The sequence below is a fragment of the Pleurodeles waltl genome, chromosome 9, assembly GCF_031143425.1.
Source record: "Pleurodeles waltl isolate 20211129_DDA chromosome 9, aPleWal1.hap1.20221129, whole genome shotgun sequence".
Classification (NCBI taxonomy): domain Eukaryota; kingdom Metazoa; phylum Chordata; class Amphibia; order Caudata; family Salamandridae; genus Pleurodeles; species Pleurodeles waltl.
The window spans coordinates 332,984,054-333,001,539 of NC_090448.1; the positions used below are offsets into that span (position 1 = coordinate 332,984,054).

Sequence of the window (17,486 nt, forward strand, 5' to 3'; positions counted from 1 at the left end):
AATCGCCTGGCATGAGTAAGGGCAAGGCCTACATGGATTGCATGACCTAACTGTAATTCTTAAATCTTTCCTCCTTACTCTTCCTATGCAGTGTCTATCTGAATGATTGTAGAATAGCTACAAACGTTAACAAACGTGATTGACAAAGCCAGTGTTTAGATATTTTTCGAGCCCAACTTAATCATAAGGGCCCTGATGACACATTCCTTAGCTGCCACGTTTTAATTTTATCTAACACTTATTATACCACTTATTGTTGAAAATTATGAAAATTCAGCGTCTCACAAATTTTAAGGATTCAGAGTTTCAGGTAAGCAGTTTCTTTCTTGAAGGGGTAAGGTTGAAGGCAAAAGGACCTTTATTTACGCCTTCACTAAAACAAATACCTTCTACCAAGAACAACTGCTGCCAGTGGTAAACCCTAAAGCATAATTACCCTCCTGAGTTTGAAGCCTTTTTTAGATGTATATCAATTTGTCGGTCAGAATAAATGTTGGCATACATGTTGAATTATTATTTACAGGTTCCGTTATTGCATAATTAAATAAAATTAGTTTTCTACTTTTAGACGTTGAACACTAGAACATAATTTTCTTTATTCTATGTTCTACCCAGTCCTTGTGGTGTTCTGATTGAGTGTGCTGAGCACATCTGTTTTTCTTATTCTCAGGAAACCGTTGACGTTCCAGAACCTTCAGGAGCATCTGGAGCACCTTCTCGAGGACGAGGAGCCAGCCACAGAGGACAGCAAAGGTAGAGTTTAATATTCCATTGCAAACCCCTTTTATGTTGAGCATAGTACTTTTTAACAGTGGGTGTCAGATGAGTCACGTCAAGCTAATAACGCCATGTGAGACTGACTTTCATATGTAATACTTTAGTATAGTTCTAATCTTGGGAAGCTTGTTTTTGACTCTAATTATCCTACATTATACAATGCATTATTTTATCTTGATCACTTTATCTTTGATTCCTGCTCAGCATTAAAAAGCTGTTGCAATGATGAATGTAGGTCTGTTTTTGTAAAAAAAAAATAAAAAAAAATCGTCACGTAACAATTAACCCCGTCGCTGCCAGGCCTTTCCCCCTCAGGTGCCAGGCCTTTTTTTGGCTATTTGGAGCAGTTCGTACTTAGGTCCCCATAACATTTTGTCCACATAAGCTACACTCTAGGGATTCTAGAGGTACCCAGAGTTTGTGGGTTATCCTGAAGGAGACCAAGAAATTAGCCAAAATACAGCAAACATTTCGTGTTTTTTCGAGAAAACAATGGGTAAAAAAGGGCTGTAGAAGAAGGCTTGTGTTTTTTCCCTGATAATGGCATCATCAAAGAGTTTGTGGTGCTAAAATCACCAGCTTCCCAGCTTTCAAGAATAGGTAGACTGGAATCAGAAAACCCAAATTTTCAACACAATTTTGGCATTTTACTTGGACATGCCCCATTTTTACTATTTTTTGTGTGTGCTTTCAGCCTCCTTCCAGTTAGTGACAGAAATGGGTGTGAAACCAGTGCTGGATCCCAGAAAGCTAAACATTTCTGAAAAGTAGACAACATTCTGAATTCAGCAAGGGGTAATTTGTCTAGATCCTACAACGTTTTCCTGTAGAAAATAACAGCTGAAATAAAAAATATATACTGAAATTGAGGTTGGAAAAAAACAGCCATTTTTCTCAAAGTTTTACTCTGTAACTTTTTTCCTGCAGTGTCAGATTTTTTAAAGCATTATACTGTTACTTCTGCTGGACTCTTCTGGTTGCTGGGGTATATAGGGCTTGTAGGTTCACCAAGAACCCTAGGTACCCAGAGCCAATAAATGAGCTGCACCTTGCAATGGGTTTTCATTCTATATCGGGTATACAGCAATTCATTTTCTGAAATATAAAGAGTGTAAAATAGGTATAAAAAAACCTTTGTATTTCCAAAATGGCCACAAGAATAATGTGTTTAGAAGCAGTGGTTATTTGCACATCTCTGAATTCCGGGGTGCCCATACAAGCATGTGAATTACAGGGCATTTCTCAAATAGACGTCTTTTTTTACACACTGTCTTACATTTGAAAGGAAAACCTGTAGAGAAAGACAAGGGGCAATAACACTTGTTCTGCTATTCTGTGTTCCCCCAAGTCTCCTGATAAAAATGGTACCTCACTTGCGTGGGTAGGCTTAATGCTCGCGACAGGAAACGCAACATGGACACATCACATTGAAATCGGACTTGTTTTTTGCAAAGTGCCTAGCTGTAGATTTTGGCCTCTGGCTCAGCCGGCACCTAAGGAAACCTACCAAACCTGTGCATTTATTTAAACTAAACACCTAGGGGAATCCAAGATGGGGTGACTTGTGGGGTTCTCACCAGGTTCTGTTACCCAGAATCCTTTGCAAACCTCAACATTTGGCCAAAAAACACTTTTTCCTCACATTTCAGTGTCAGAAAGTTCTGGAATCTGAGAGGAGCCACACATTTCCTTCCACACAGCGTTCCCCCAAGTCTCCCAATGAAAAATGGTACCTCGCTTGTGTGGGTAGGCCTAGTGCCTGTGACAGGAAATGCCCCAAAACACCCAAGGGAATCCAGGGAGGTGTGACTTGTGTGGATCCCCCAATGTTTTCTTACCCAGAATCCTCAGCAAACCTCAAATTTAGCTACAAAAAATATCAAATTTTCCCACATTTCTGTGTGGGATCACTGCACTGGGACACCTTTCCTACCACCCATCGTTCCCCTCAGTCTCCCGGTAAAAGTGATACCTCACTTGTGTAGGTGGTCCAAGTGCCTGTGACAGAGAAGAGCCAAAAACATATTGAAATTGAGGGGGAACCAAAGCGGGTCCAAAAGGGCAGTTTGAAAAAAAATAAAACCTTTTTAGGTTGACAAGTGGGGCAGAATTTTTATCTGTATAGATGAGACAATGCTGGGTGGTAGGAAGTTTGTGGATTCCTTCAGATTGTGTAAGGTTCCATCACAAAAAATGTGTGTTTTCCAGCAAAGTTGGAGGTTTGCAGGGCATTGTGGGAAGAAAAGGGTTTGGGGTGCATGTGAAGCACACCACCCCGGTCTCACCCAGAAGTTTAGTTTTCAGATGTGTGTAGGTCTTGGGGATATTTCTACATGGCAGCATCCCAAAGTCCAAAAAGTGCATCCCTCACCATTCCAAGTGGGAAGATTTCGAGAGTTAGCCAAGCTCTCATGCCCAAAAAAACAAAATCCAAAATAATCAAATGTCCTCTTGCTTGGCGTGGGATAAGAACTTTTAGTGTGTGCGGGGAGAGCTGAAAGAGTGTTACTCTCTTCAGTTGGGGTGGGGGCATAACCATGCCCATACTGGTTGGTAGCCACGACCACCACACTTTTTTTTTTTTTTTGTTTTGTTATTTATTTTATTCCCTGGCATCTATTAGACATTCTGCCCCCCCCCCCCCCACAGGTGTAGATCGGGGGTAATTGCCCCATTTGCCCACTGGTGGGCAGAACAACCTTGGCCCAATTTATTTGGGGTGGGATGTGGCCATACTCCCACCCTCTTATTTTGAAAAAAAAAAAATAGAAAATGACCTACATGGGAGCGACCCTTGCCTAAGAGGTCCCTCCCCTTATCAATATATATATTGTTAAAAAAAAAATCCCTGGTGCCTAATGACTTCTTCCCCCCCCCCTCCCCCCAAGGGGCAGATAGGCCTAATTCAATATAGGCCGATCTGCCCCAAGGGGAGGGCAGAAATTGCCTTAAATAAAAAGCCCCTCTTGGGGAGCGGCCCTTGCCCAAGGTCATCAGACATCACTGGGGTAAGGGGGAGTTCAGGGGTGGAAGGGGAAGCGATTCCCCTTCCAACCCTGACCTGGGGGGTGGGCCTTCCCCTGAGGGCCGGTCCCAGGACGTACCTCGGCGACGCCCCATCGGACGTAACTATTACATCCTTGGCAGGGAAGGGGTTAACTTGTGTTGGAAGAAAATATTGTGTAGTGTTTGGCAGAATGTGTGCTCTTTCCTTCTAGATTCATAAGGTTAGGGCAACTGTTGTTTTAGAAACAAAAATGTATGGGGTTTCATCCCTTGTTGAACCAAAAATACCTTGCACAGAAACAAAACTCCATTCTTGATGTGAGTCCCGTTTCTCACAATTGCTCTCCCATCATCAAATATTTAGAACAATCTGAATTTTCCATCAAGGTGTTCTTACGTGACATATGCTGCATCACTGTACAAAAACTTACCATTTCTTCTTTGCTTTTCTACATTCATAAACCTAGCGCTCTGACTTTACTCACTTTTGTGTCTTTATTCTTTTGTTCACTTTAGGCCTGAACTGTGCCTTGGCGGAGGGAAGCATTAGCAATCCATTCCCTAGTTCAATCTCCCATCTCTCACCTGTCATTAAAATGGCATGGCGGGTTCAACACCATAATGATGGCAATACCCTCACTGGTGGCAAGCAAGGATCAGGTGGCAGTACTCACCACAGATTTTTATATTGCCTGGGAGGACGGTCTGATAGAATTGGGGGTGGTGTTTGGGTGAACCAACAGCTCCTGCTATAAAACTATGAGAACCAGTGGGTAGAGTCGCATAGTCTGCAGCGCATTTTCAAATCTGATCGGGGTAGTCAAAATGTGACAGTCAACCACAATTGAACAATATTTTATTCTTTCATTCTTAGCACTTCAATAAGACACATTTCTATTTATAAATATAAAATTATCTTTCACCATATGATTATTCCTTCTCTTTCTCTGGTCAGTCATGTCAGTTCTTTAAACTACCAGTTCTAAATGTTAAGGGATAGTTAAGAGTTTTGTGAGGGCTTAAAGATGGGGGAGTTAAAAGGTAATATATTTTTTGTGGTTTCAGGAATGGGTGATTTTAAGGGGCAGGAGGGAGTTATTCGCATCTAGGGATGGCTTGTGCTAAGGGGCAGTAAAGGATTCAGTGATGGGTAGTGGTAAGGGGCAGTAGAGGGTTATTAGGGTTCAGGGACTGGTATTGTGAAGGGTTTTAGGATAGGTAGAGTGAGGGGTAGTAAGAGGATTTTGTAAAGCAGGTATGGGGATTTTACCATATATATATTTATATGGAATATAACAACAAAATATAACACCCCAAAACTGTACAAATAGAATTGGGTATTACTGCAGTGTAATCTACTACGATATAATTACTGTTTATGTGACGACTGGCATTCAAGTTAAATATTTAATATTATTCTATAAAGTAAGGTCCAAAGAGTTGCTATAACTTATTATGTTAGCACTAGCTATTGTCAAGATTCGAATTGCACTGATGTGGATAGTTCCTAGTAGCTCACCTAAACCCAAAGATGGTTGGTGGAAAGCTTCCACAAATCACTACCACTATCAATAGCTCAAGGCCACACTCTAGTCAATATTTGTTTTGATCATTATGTCATGCCCAATACAAATCCTATCTAAGGCAATCATTTTAGTTTGTAATACTTATACCAACAGAGTTGTTAGTTCGCTCAACTCCATTTAATTTGTATGGGTAATTTGAATTATTCTTTGTAGGTATTTATGTTGATGGAGCAAAACAATTCACCTCTGTGTTGAAGTTTGGCACTTTCACTGTCTCTTCATCACCCACTTGCAGAGCCAGCAAAACCACTCTTAAACATTTGTTATTTTGTTCTTCTATTGAGGCCAGCTCTAATGATGGTTAATGTTTGCAGTGAGTAGCATCTTGTGGGAAATATTATGTATATGCTGATAATATTAACATGAAGTGTCACAATATTAAATTGTGTGTTTATATTTTATGGTGGTGCCTAGAAGAGTAAAATGTTAAAAGGAACCCACTTATAATTTGCATTGAACACCTCACCTCAGGTATTTTTTAGGTCAGCCCTTGAGACAACTATCTGTTTCACCAGACTATTGGGAATAGATGCAAAATATACACCTATCCATACGTACATCTGTATTTTGGTCTGTGTGCTACATCCAGTGGTCTGTTAAATTATCATTCACAATTTCCTTCCTCTGATCACCACATACTGTGTGGGGCAGAAGGTCAGCCCATTTTACCCATTAACCCTCATGATCCGTTAACCCCACATCACTTTGAAAGACTGCTGAAGCCTGTGTGCATTGTTCACAGCCACTGAAAAATAGTTGATTTCTCTCCAGTGACAAAATTAGTTTAAATGGTGTTTTAATTTTTAAATAATAATTTAAAATATTGACTATTTATTTTACCTGCTCATAGGGGGTCCAGTTGAAAGAATTTTCGGTCTCCTTTTTAAAGTGTTTAAGTGACATTGTAAGATTGCCTGCACTTTGAGAGTTTTGTTAGGTGGTGCTTTATTCTGATCTTTTTCATGAATATTCATATGAAAATGCATAGCATAAATGAAATGCTTGTTATTCAATAAACATCACTAGTAAAGGTGATTATTTTTTATTTATTTTTTATTTTAACATTTCTATTGCAAGTACAGGGTGCCCACGTTTAGGTGGGTGTTTGTTTTCTTTTTATTTTGTGGTATATACTTAAAATAACAAAAAATAAAATAAATTGCACCAGCTTGTGAAGGTCAAACATTTTGTTTTGCCAATGCTTGGTTTTATTATTATTATTATTATTATTATTATTATTTTTTAATACCAGATGAAGAGGGAGAAGGAAGGCTGGGGCCAACAACTGTTGTATTGGACCACACAAGTGGATTTGAGGGTCTGCTGCTTGTGGATGATGACTTGCTTGGGGTAAGTGTAATGCTTTAATTTATTTCTAAGCTCTTAGATTGCCCCATATCAGGTCTAGGTAGCACACCATTTCTCATTTTTTGCTGCATTCTGGTTTTTATAGTCCTTTACTTACATGTGGAGTAAGACAAGTAACAGAACGCACACAAGACTTTGAGCCACTGTTTCCTGACATGGAACACCTTGAAGTCTGTACTGTTTGGGATATTATGCTGTTTCTATAAATATTTACAGCACGTAGTCTTATTTACGGTTATTAAAACGAATTGCTTCAGTGCCGACGATTCTGTGTATTCTTGCTGTAAGTGACATGAAGTGTAAGATTGGTTAGGCTAATAGGATTCACTAAGGAAAATATATTGTACAACAGGTTTGGCTTTGATTGTGCTGGGACCTTCATTGGAAGTAATTTTGAGTTTCTTTTTAACCTACAATTTAAAAAAAGATGCAACCTAACCTCTCCAAATCCCAATTATCTTCCTTATATTTTGTTTATTGAGCAGACATATTATAGGAATAGGTGGGAACACAACATATAAATACACCTCTTGGTAAATGTTGTTCCACACACACACTTTTAGCATCATTAGAAATGCGGTATTAAATGACAGAAGTAATTTAGGACATATGTGGTAGGCAGTGCAATATTGCCAAGGGTGGAAAGGCAGCCATATGCTCTTCGCAGTGTAACACTTCTGTTTCTATTGCTTTTTTCTTTTGTGCCTTAAAGTTAACTTGTATTTCCCACTGGATTTTTCACTTTGTTAGTTAAATATCTACATAGACCTAAAAATTGCTAGTATTTTTGAACATACTACATTGCTGCATACATGAGAATTTGCAGTCTGCTTGCGGAATCAACCTCCTCACTGAATGAGCCCAGATAGGATAGTGTTACTGTGTGTTCCCCATGCAGTCCATGAATTAAAAACGAGAAATGCCAGGGCTTGAAAAATCATACAAATGCTACTAGACTTGTAGGTCGAGTAACTTAAATAATCTACTCGACCTAACTGTAATGTACTTGACCCGTAAATGGGTCTCAAAATATGTGAGTTCAGCATTTCTGCAGTATAAAAAAACCTCTTGATTAATTAAGTAGACTAAAGTTTGCTGCATGCATCACAAGAATCTAGACCACATACCCAGGAGGTCTAGCCCACATAACCTAGGACTTCTTTTAGTTTATCAACAACATTGCCATCCGGACAAAAGTGTTTCTCAGTTTGTTTAAACACTCAATTTTAATAAATATATTGCTAAACCATGATATGGTAAAATATTGTCATCTACACACAGTAACTTTCCAAGAAATGTCAAAAAACCTCTCCACTAACTTGCAGCTTTACTGATAAAACTGTATAGTGTATTAACAGTCTGTGAAAATTGGGTTTCAGAAAATATACCCTTTGCACATCAACATGTAAAGTATTCTGATTTGTTTTCATCCTATTAAAATATTTTTTCATCACACAGAAATATAAAAAAGGGCTTTCACAACTACTGAAATATATTTTGAAATGTCTGCACAGTTGACTTAGTCATTTAAATGTTGTTTGTTAGGAAAAACCTGACACTCTATATCCTTTTATTTTAAATTTGAAGCAGCAGGTCACACAGTTCACCTTACAAAGGCCTGAATTCTGCAGTCAGAAGGAACATTCATTGTAAGAAAAACTGACTTTTGACCTCTGTGAACACAGAGCAAATGTGACATAAGAACTAGATTTAAAGGCATCTTTTATTGCCCCTCCACTTTTCAACTGAACAGAACAAGAACACCTGTTCAGTGTCAACTCGCCAGAAGGGACCAGTAAGTATTAAAAATTACTCACCTGATCAAATAAGACTTGTCAAGGCAGTGAGTGTTTATTTCGAGCTCTGAAATGCAATTTCATTAACAATTAGCAAAACCTAAAGATTTATGCATAAATTATCAGTCTCTGCTTCATTTGTTAAACTAGCTAGCCTATGTACAGTGCTGGGTAGTATATAGACTTTTCTATGCAGTGTGTTGGCTAGACAAGGGTTGTTTCATTGTCTGCCCTTCCTTATGGAGTGTAATGCGAGATACAGTTTTGGCTTGCTACACACTCTTACGTGTTTTCTGAGAAAAAGTCATAATAGTTTTGTTTAAGCCAATCTAAAACATAGTTAATTATCTTTGGGGTTAAAAGAAGATAGTGCGAAAGATGAGACTTGACCCACCCCCAATAATTTAGATAACTTCACTCAGCTGTCAAGGTGAAATATTTTGGCATTATCTCCGAAATAAACATATCCCTTAAACAGCAGAGCAATATGACGGTGAGCAACAGCGTGTTCCAAATCCCCAAACTGCAACGTATTTCAGTTCTGAATGCCCATCTGGAGTACTGCATTTGGTTTTAGGACTCACAAAAAGGGGCCCTATAATAGCATCCAGAAAAAGGACTGCATTGACCCTGTGTCAAGGGAAGAGAAGAAATCTGTGCTGCTTTGTTAAGTGCATTTATAATGTGGCTTCAACCTTGTTAGAAATGGGGTTGGCTAAGGTAGGCACCTCAGCCAGGTAAGGACCACCACTCTAGTCAGGGCAAGGGAGCTACACACCCAAGATAACCCCTGCTCACCCCCTTGGTAGCTTGCCACAAGGAGTCAGGCTTATCCTAGAGGCAATGTGTAAAGCGTTTGCACAGCACACACAACATACGTGACAGAATAAATACACCTCAAGGAAAACTCCACAGAAAGTTTTATATAAAAAATAAACTGTATTGCACAAAACATCATTAGACCGAACATGACTTGTATCTGTAATGCCCTACTACGCAAGCAGTTGTCAGAACAACACACAGGTCACGATTACTCTGCGAAAGCAAGCAGTAGTCGGGTAAACACATTTGTTACTATTATTCTGAACACAAGCAGTAGTCAGGCTGTCATTATGACTTTAAAAAAAAAAACACACACTTCATAAAAACACATTATCATGACTGCCCAGACATTGGGGGAGCGATGGGGCGCGCTGGTTCCTGTTACTTTCTGCACTGCTTCTGCCTGTGACATTCGGTTGTATGGTATTGGTGACATTGCTGAGGTTTGGGCTGAGTTGAGAGGGGGACAGGGCTGGGGGAAGCGGTACTTGTATGTTCTGATACAACGGACATCGTTGTGGGGGATACCCAGTCCAAGGCACTCATGTCAAATATATATGATCATTGTCCATATCTCTGTGTTCAGCAAAACAATTGTTGTTTATTTGATGTATTATTCAATTCCAATCAATCCAGCCAAGTATTCTTTAATTCCAAACAGTCCAGCCAACACGTGCTAACTCATGCGAACAGTACTTGCTTTGACTTCATCAGGGCTCAAAATCAACATAATTCAATCCCATTACAAATTAAACCATAATTCAATTTAGAACTACAGATCACCCATAATCATTTAGGATAACAAAAGTTCCATGTTAGTTAGTTACCACTCAAAGAACCTTAAAACCGCTGAAAAGAACAGTACCATCCGTATGTCAATGTCTCAAAGTGAAAAGTGCAAATGGAATTTAAAAAAGAACAATCTTAAAATGGTGGGTGGTGTACATTCCATCATTTCTATAGTGTTAGTGTTGAGAAAAGTATTAGTAATGAGTTAGTCTAAAGGATATTCCCAGCATGCTGCATCCATAAAGGTGAAGTGCATAATTTGATCACCCTATGTGCAAAAAATATAATCCTCCAAGCAATAGCTAGCCTTACACTAAATTAGCTACTTGCCGTTTAGGAAATCATAGAAATCATATTCCCATACTATTTTACAATGTCTTCATAATCCTCCTGCATTGGAAGAAATGAAGAAAGCACACCCATTAGCAAAGGGGTATATTTTATTTGATACCCAACACGTGTCGCAAGAAAAGAGAAAGCGGAAGCCACCCGTTTCTCCCGTGCGTTGTGGTGTCCCAAGTACCCTATAGACTTGTTATAACTTGTTGTATGTTGACTAAGACTAACTGAAGGATAACAATTTTATTTTGTACTTTACTGTGCTGCTCTGCTTTCCGGAGCACAAGGTGTAAATCACTCCCCCAACACTATGCCCCAGTCATCGGCTCCCGCCGAGTCCACACTGTCAGAGGCTACATCACGATTGCAAATAAGAGCGGGGACAGAGGATGTTCCTCTGCCCAGTACCCTCCTATCTGTTGAGACTTCCAGTTGCAGATTTCTGACTTTAGAATTTCTCCCAGGCATCAGACTGGATACAGAGATTTTTCTTCAAGCAGTATTCTTGCGTGCCATTGGGGGTGTCGGTTGACTCCGCGGGCATCATTGGTGTTGTGGTTGCCGTGATGGTGCCATGGCCGTATATAGGCACCATTCTGGCACGCTGACGTCCGTTTTTATTTCTGCGCAAGCCTACGCACAGATCCGAAGAAGGGCTACCCCAATCATTTTTTTGTCTAATTGTGACACTTTTGGCCATTCGTTTTGGACATGTCGAGGGATGTCCCAAAAGACCGGATTCAAGCCCTGCGACTTTTGACACTGAATGATGTTTGTGACTAATCTGCACCTCGTCTGCTTATGGTGTCTAGAGCGCAAACACAAAGTCATGCTCCGAGTGTTGGGCCGTGAACCCGAAGGTTTTGAGGCAGCGGTTCCTGAAGCTCATGGCGGTCCGATACTCGTCCACTCTGCATCGTTCCCGGTCTCGATCGAGAGGAAGGGTTAGGAGATCGGTTGTGGAGTCATCACCACTCTTCCTCGTCCAACTCATCTGGACATTTGCGTCACAAGAATAAGTCGTTGAAGGTCAAACGTTCTTCGAATTCGCCTCATCACTCGGGCGACGTGATACAGTAAGAGCATTGGCGCTCTAGGCCTCCCTCTTTGGAGCCTCCATCTGGGTCTGCTCTGCACCTCTCTGACATTCCGGTGCCACTCCTGCCAAACTCCATGAATTTTGAGGCCATGCACCTCATCTTTGGGGAGACCGACCCACCCTCAGCGCTTTCAGGTCACAAGCACTTTCAGTTCACGATGCTCCCCTTTGGCCTCACCAGTGCCCCTTGGGTATTCACAAAAGTGATGGTAGCGGTTGCAGCTCATCTGCGCAGGTTAGGGGTCCCAGTCTTCCCCTACCTTGATGACTGGCTGTTGAAGGCAGACACACCTCACAAAGTCGTCTTCCACCTCCAGACTGTGACGAACCTCCTGCATTCGCTGGGGTTCACTATGAATGTGCTGAAGTCATACCTGACTCCCTCTCAGATGGTCCCTTTCATCAGAGCTGTTCTGGACACAGTGCAGTTTTGGGCTTATCCTCCCGAAAAGCTATTCCAGGATATTCTGGTTATGATCCCGATGTTGCAGCTCTATCCTGGATTTCGGTGAAAATAACTCTGAGGCTGCTGGGCCTCATGGCCTCCTGCATCCTGCTGGTACAACATGCCAGATGGCATATGCGGGCTCTGTAGTGGTACCTGAAGAACCAGTGGGCACAACATCAGGTGAATCTCTCCGACATGGTTCAGATCTTGGAGGGATGACCTCCAGTGGTGGTTCATGAATCAAGATTGGGTCAAAGGCAGATCCCTCTTCCAACCCGATCTTACAGTAGTGACAGATATCACTCCTGGGATAGGGCGTGACATGTGAGAGGCGGAGATCAGAGGCCTTTGGTCTCCGACGGAGTCCGAGCTCCACCTCAACCTTTTGGAGCTTTTGCCGATCCGACTTGCATTGAAAACTTTCTTTCCCTCTCTCAAAGGGAAAGTGGTGCAGGTGTTGATCGATAACATCACCGCCGTGTGGTACTGCAACAAGCAGGGCGGAGTGGAGTCGTGGACCTTTTGTCAAGCGGCTCTTCGCCTCAGTACATGGTTGGAACACCAGGGCATTTCACTGGTGGTTCAATGTCTGGCGGGCTTTCTGAACTTCAGGACAGACTAACTCAGCTGTCAATTCATAGTCTATCACAAATGACGTCTCCATCCGGAGGTGGTGTATGCTCTCTTTCAAAAATGGGGAGAGCCTTGGTTAGATTTGTTCACCTCTGCAGAGAATGCACAATGTCAGCTGTTCTGCGAGCTTGAGTTTCTAAAGCGGCACTCGCTCAGCAACGCTTTTTGTCACGAGTAGAACTATGGCCTCCTGTACGCCTTCCCACCAATGCCACTTCTGCCCAGAGTTCTGAAGAAGGTCAGGCAAAACCGGACCCAAGTAATCTTTGTGGCTCTTGACTGGGCAGGAAGAATCTGGTATCCCGAGTGATTGAGCATGGCCACCAATCCTCCAATCAGACTGCCCCTTTGGGAGGATCTTCAGTCATAGCAACAGGGACGGTCCAGTCTCCGCCTCCTTGCGTGGAGACTGAGCGGCGGCAGTTGACTGCTTTCGACCTTCTGCCTGAAGTCTGAGATGTTATCTTGGAAGCCAGACGTCCCTCTACCAAAACAATATACGCCTGTCGGACGAAATTTGTGGCATGGTGTATCATCAAGCCTGTTGATTCCCCCGTCCCATCCCCAATGCCCCCTGCCCCTCTCTGAGGTTCTTTACTTTATTCTTTCTCTTGCCCAGCAGGGCTCTGCTCTGGGCAGACTCAAAGGCTATTTGTCTGCCATCTCTGCCTTTTTAAGGCTATCAGACCGCCCTCCTTGGTTCAAATCTCCCATTGTTGGGAGGTTTCTCAAAGGACTCCCACATATGTTTCCTCCTATCCCGTTCATTATGCCCCAGTGGGATTTGAACTTGGTCCTCACATACGTCATGTATGCTCCTTTTGAGCCGCTCCACAACTGTCTTCTACGGCTCTAGACCCTTAAAACTGCGTTCTTGATTGCCACTACCTCTGCTCGCAGAGTTTGTGAGCTTCAGGCTCTTTCTTCGAAGCCACTATTCCTAGCTGTACATCCTGACAAGGTGGTTCTTTGTACCATGGCTTCCTTCCTTCCCAAAGTGGTGACACCTTTTCACGTAGGCCAATCTATTACCTTGCCTACTTTTTACTCACCCCTCATCCATCTCATGAGGAGGGGATACTCCCGCCTGGATCCAAAAAGAGTGTTGGCGTTCTACCTAAATCCTACCAAAGATTTCCGGGTTGACAATCAACTCTTTGTGCATTATGTGGGTGCGAAGAAAGGAAGGGCGGTGCAGAAGAAGACCATTTTGCGATGGGTAGTCCTCTGCATCAAAATGTTGCAGATTCCTTGCCTTTCAATAGATACCTGAGCAATACCATTCCCGATGGTGGGCTGTGAACTAAGATCACACCAAAAGGTCTTGCAGGACCGAACAGCCAAAGTAGCCGTTTACAGACCTGACTGTCCAGGCAGTAATGCTTGGTGAAAGTGTGCAAAGATGCTCCAACTCTCTCAAATGTACAAGTTACTTACCTTCGGTAACAATATATATCTGGTATTGACATACTCTAGTTCCAGATTCCTTACCAGCCCGCCCATCCACACCCCACTCCACTCCCCAGCCCCCTCCCACCTACTGCGAACTGATTTCTAGGGACAAGAACTATCCTTTAAGGGCCCTAGTTTTGGCGCACCATTCTCAAAGTTCTTCATGGCTCCGCGCTTCTGGCATAGAAAGTCATGAAAAGAAACTGCGTCAGCGTGTCGGGGTGGCGCCTATTTACAACTGCAATGGCATCACGGCAACCACAACAGCAATGACACCTGCGGAGTAGACCGACACCACCTAAAGGCACACAGGGGTACTGCTCGAAGAAAAATCTCCAGATCCAGTCTGACGCCTGGGGGAAATTTTAAGGTAAGGAATCTGCAACTAGAATATGTCTCTACCAGATATATTGTTACCAAAGGTAAGTAACTTGTCCATCAGAGCAGCACTGTCCCACCTACCCTCTTATACTGGGCTTGGTGTAAAGAAGTTTGTTCCATTCCCAAAACTGGGGCCCAACCCCCATGACCTGCAGGACCCTGAGCAGGTACCCCAGTGGACTGTATTGAAAGCCTTTTCCAGATCTGTAGCGACCAAGGCCATTTCTTTGCAACTGCCCTAACTTCATGCAGCAAGCTTCTGAGGTTAATCCCCGTGCGATGACCAGGGAAAAATCTGCATTGATCCACATGCACTCTGGCCTGTCATGCCCACGTTCAGATGATTGGCCAAACGTTATCATAAAATCTTTGACATCCAAATTGATCATGGTGAGCGGCCTGTACACCTAAGGGCCGGCCTTATCACCACCCTGCTTGGCGGCATGCAAGCGTCCCCCACCCCCTCTTTTTTGCTTCCAGAAAAACCTTGAGTAGGCCCTGTGTGATGGCAGCTGAAAACTTCTGATAAAATTCCACCACAAACCCATCCCCTCTGAAAGCCTATGATGTTCTTCCGCCTCTACTTCCCCAATCCTGGAGAGCCTAGGCCCTCCAAGAATACCCTTGATCACTCCTAGGTAATCCGCGGGTCTGCCTTATACCCCCCTTTCAGATGTCCTTGAAAGGCAGATGCAATGTCCATGCTTGATGTCACTGTTGCACCCCATAGAGTCCCAAGTGTTTTGTCTAGGTTGCTATGTTCTCTCTATGCAGGGTCCAGGCCAGCAGTCTGCCCGACTTGTCTCCCTCCCTATGCAACCATTGTCTGTAATGCTTCAGGATATACTTATCCACCCTTTCCCACGTGTCCACTATGCGTTGACGCACACAAATTCCTCTGTACACGTTACAGGGTCAGTCAAATTCCTTGTCTGCAGTGTGACTAATCTTGTATCCACCAGTAGGAGGTCTAGCTGCAACTGACATTGCACCCTGTATGTTATGATGTATGTGTGTACTGTTTTTCAATCCCATACTGTTCTTTGCTTTTTAATTAGAGGTATTGATCCATATGCGATCATGGGTTGTTTTGATTGTACTTTTTAATTGATTTTTTTAATTTTTACTTTGTTATTGTCATTTTATGAGATGTACGGTTTGTATTGACTAATTAGCATGATATCAAACTGCTAAAAATATACTTATACTGATTTATTCATGTTAGCCCCTGACACGTTCCATGCAGCACTGCCTTAATTGCGTTCCACGGTCAGTGCCTGGGACCAATGATTCCCTTCCTGCAGCATTCGTCAGAACCTCCCCCGGTAGCCTTCACCATGCTCTTTGCTCCGTAGGACACCCCCCTTCAGTATGCAACAAACCATGGAGTGATCAGATAGGAATCTGGCTAAGTGTGTGACAGACATATGCTCTGCTGTGGGGACACCTCCCACCAGTATGCTGTTGAATCTGCTAAGTGTGTTTTTTGTCAAGGAGTGGAATGTGCATGCCTGCTGCAGTGAGTGAAGCGTTCATGCAGCAGCAAGCCCTAGATTGTCCACAAGCTCCCTGAGAGTTTTGGTCGTATGGGGTTTGGTGCCATCCATAGGCAGCAATCTATAAAGGTCTCCAGCCATCACTCAAATGAAGTCACTCAATCAGAATAGAGGTGTGTCTGCATCCTGGTCAACCAGGTCCTGTACAGTGGGGAAAAAAAATAAAGTTTGGGTCCTCCACGATCAGAGCGTATGTATTAAGCTCAGTCATAGCCATATCCCATCCAATGTTCTCCTGTAGCAGCGTATACTTCCCTCTTTCTGCCTCGGCATTTGTTAGGGAGAACAGCGTACTCGGAGATACCCACATCGGCATGGAAGACCTGAACAAGTCACTTCTGAGCCAACTGCTCAGCTCTGGCATCGTCCAAATGTGTCCCCTACAGACAAGCCATACTGACCTTATGGCGTTTTACCAAGAAGAGCACCTTGTTCCTTTTTGTGTAGGATCCTAACCCACAGATGTTCCATGTCAGTATTCGGATGCCAACCTCCATCATCGTAGTTAAGGAGCACATGGTACCCTCCTGCACTGTGATACACCTCACCCACTGCTTGAAATCAAGTAGCAACTTATGATATTAAACAAAAAATACTCCTCTCCTTGGGACAAACATAGTGCAACAAAGTCTACATATGTCCACCGAATATAATGTGCCAGGCCCAACACATCATCCCATCTTGTCCAACAGGGACAGGCCCCTTACTCCTATCACCCCTTCCAACTACTCAGTACACCTAAATTATCCTGGTCCTAAAGGGGAACCCGGCCTCTGCCTGCAGTAAAATGCTGAGCTTGACCTCTGCCCAAGAAGTTCCTCTGGCATTCCTCCATGTAGCTAAAGCCCCTTCTGGCAGGACCCATCACATACAGGCTGTAGCCCTCACTCATTTCTCAGGACAGTTAGCCAGCATCCCGCAAGCAAAGTTAAAACTTTGTCCATTGTTCCGTCTGCCCTCTTGGCCCCCCAGGATTCGGAGAGTTGTGCGTCTTACATTAGGATCAACTCTGTATTACTTCAGTGTAAAACATAACCTCACAGTCTACACTCCAGACTGTGGTCTAGCTGAAGGGGAGGGTGACCGCTCCCTACCATGATCTCCCTAAGTTCTCACCCAGCACCTGCATGGTGCCATCCTCCTGGATCGACCCTCGATAGAAACCAGAGGGGCCAGTATTCAGAGGTCCCACCATTAGCAGTCACACCAGTACCCACCTTGGAGCCCCGCCTCTAGACCCTGCATGCCCTCCCACCAGGGCAAAGCACCGCTGCCTCATCCCACATCTCCAGCCGCTTCCAGATTTCCAGGGGCTCAAAAAGTACACCTTTCCCGGCGAGATAACCTTCATTTTAAAGGGGTACTGGAGCATGTACTTCAGCTGCAAAGCTCACAGTTTGCGTTTGACAGTAAGGAAATATTTTCACTGGTCAT

General features: G+C 43.1%; 1 protein-coding gene across 2 annotated transcripts in view; it reads left to right on the forward strand.

The window, feature by feature from the left end:
* Positions 1-17,486, forward strand: part of RNF123 (ring finger protein 123) — a 1,441,353-nt gene that overhangs the window by 101,088 nt on the left and 1,322,779 nt on the right. For both annotated transcript variants that reach the window (XM_069206868.1, XM_069206867.1), the window contains exons 4-5: positions 671-753; positions 6,622-6,719. In XM_069206868.1, coding sequence (XP_069062969.1) covers positions 671-753; positions 6,622-6,719 — 181 coding nt within the window. The remainder of the gene's footprint in view (positions 1-670; positions 754-6,621; positions 6,720-17,486) is intronic.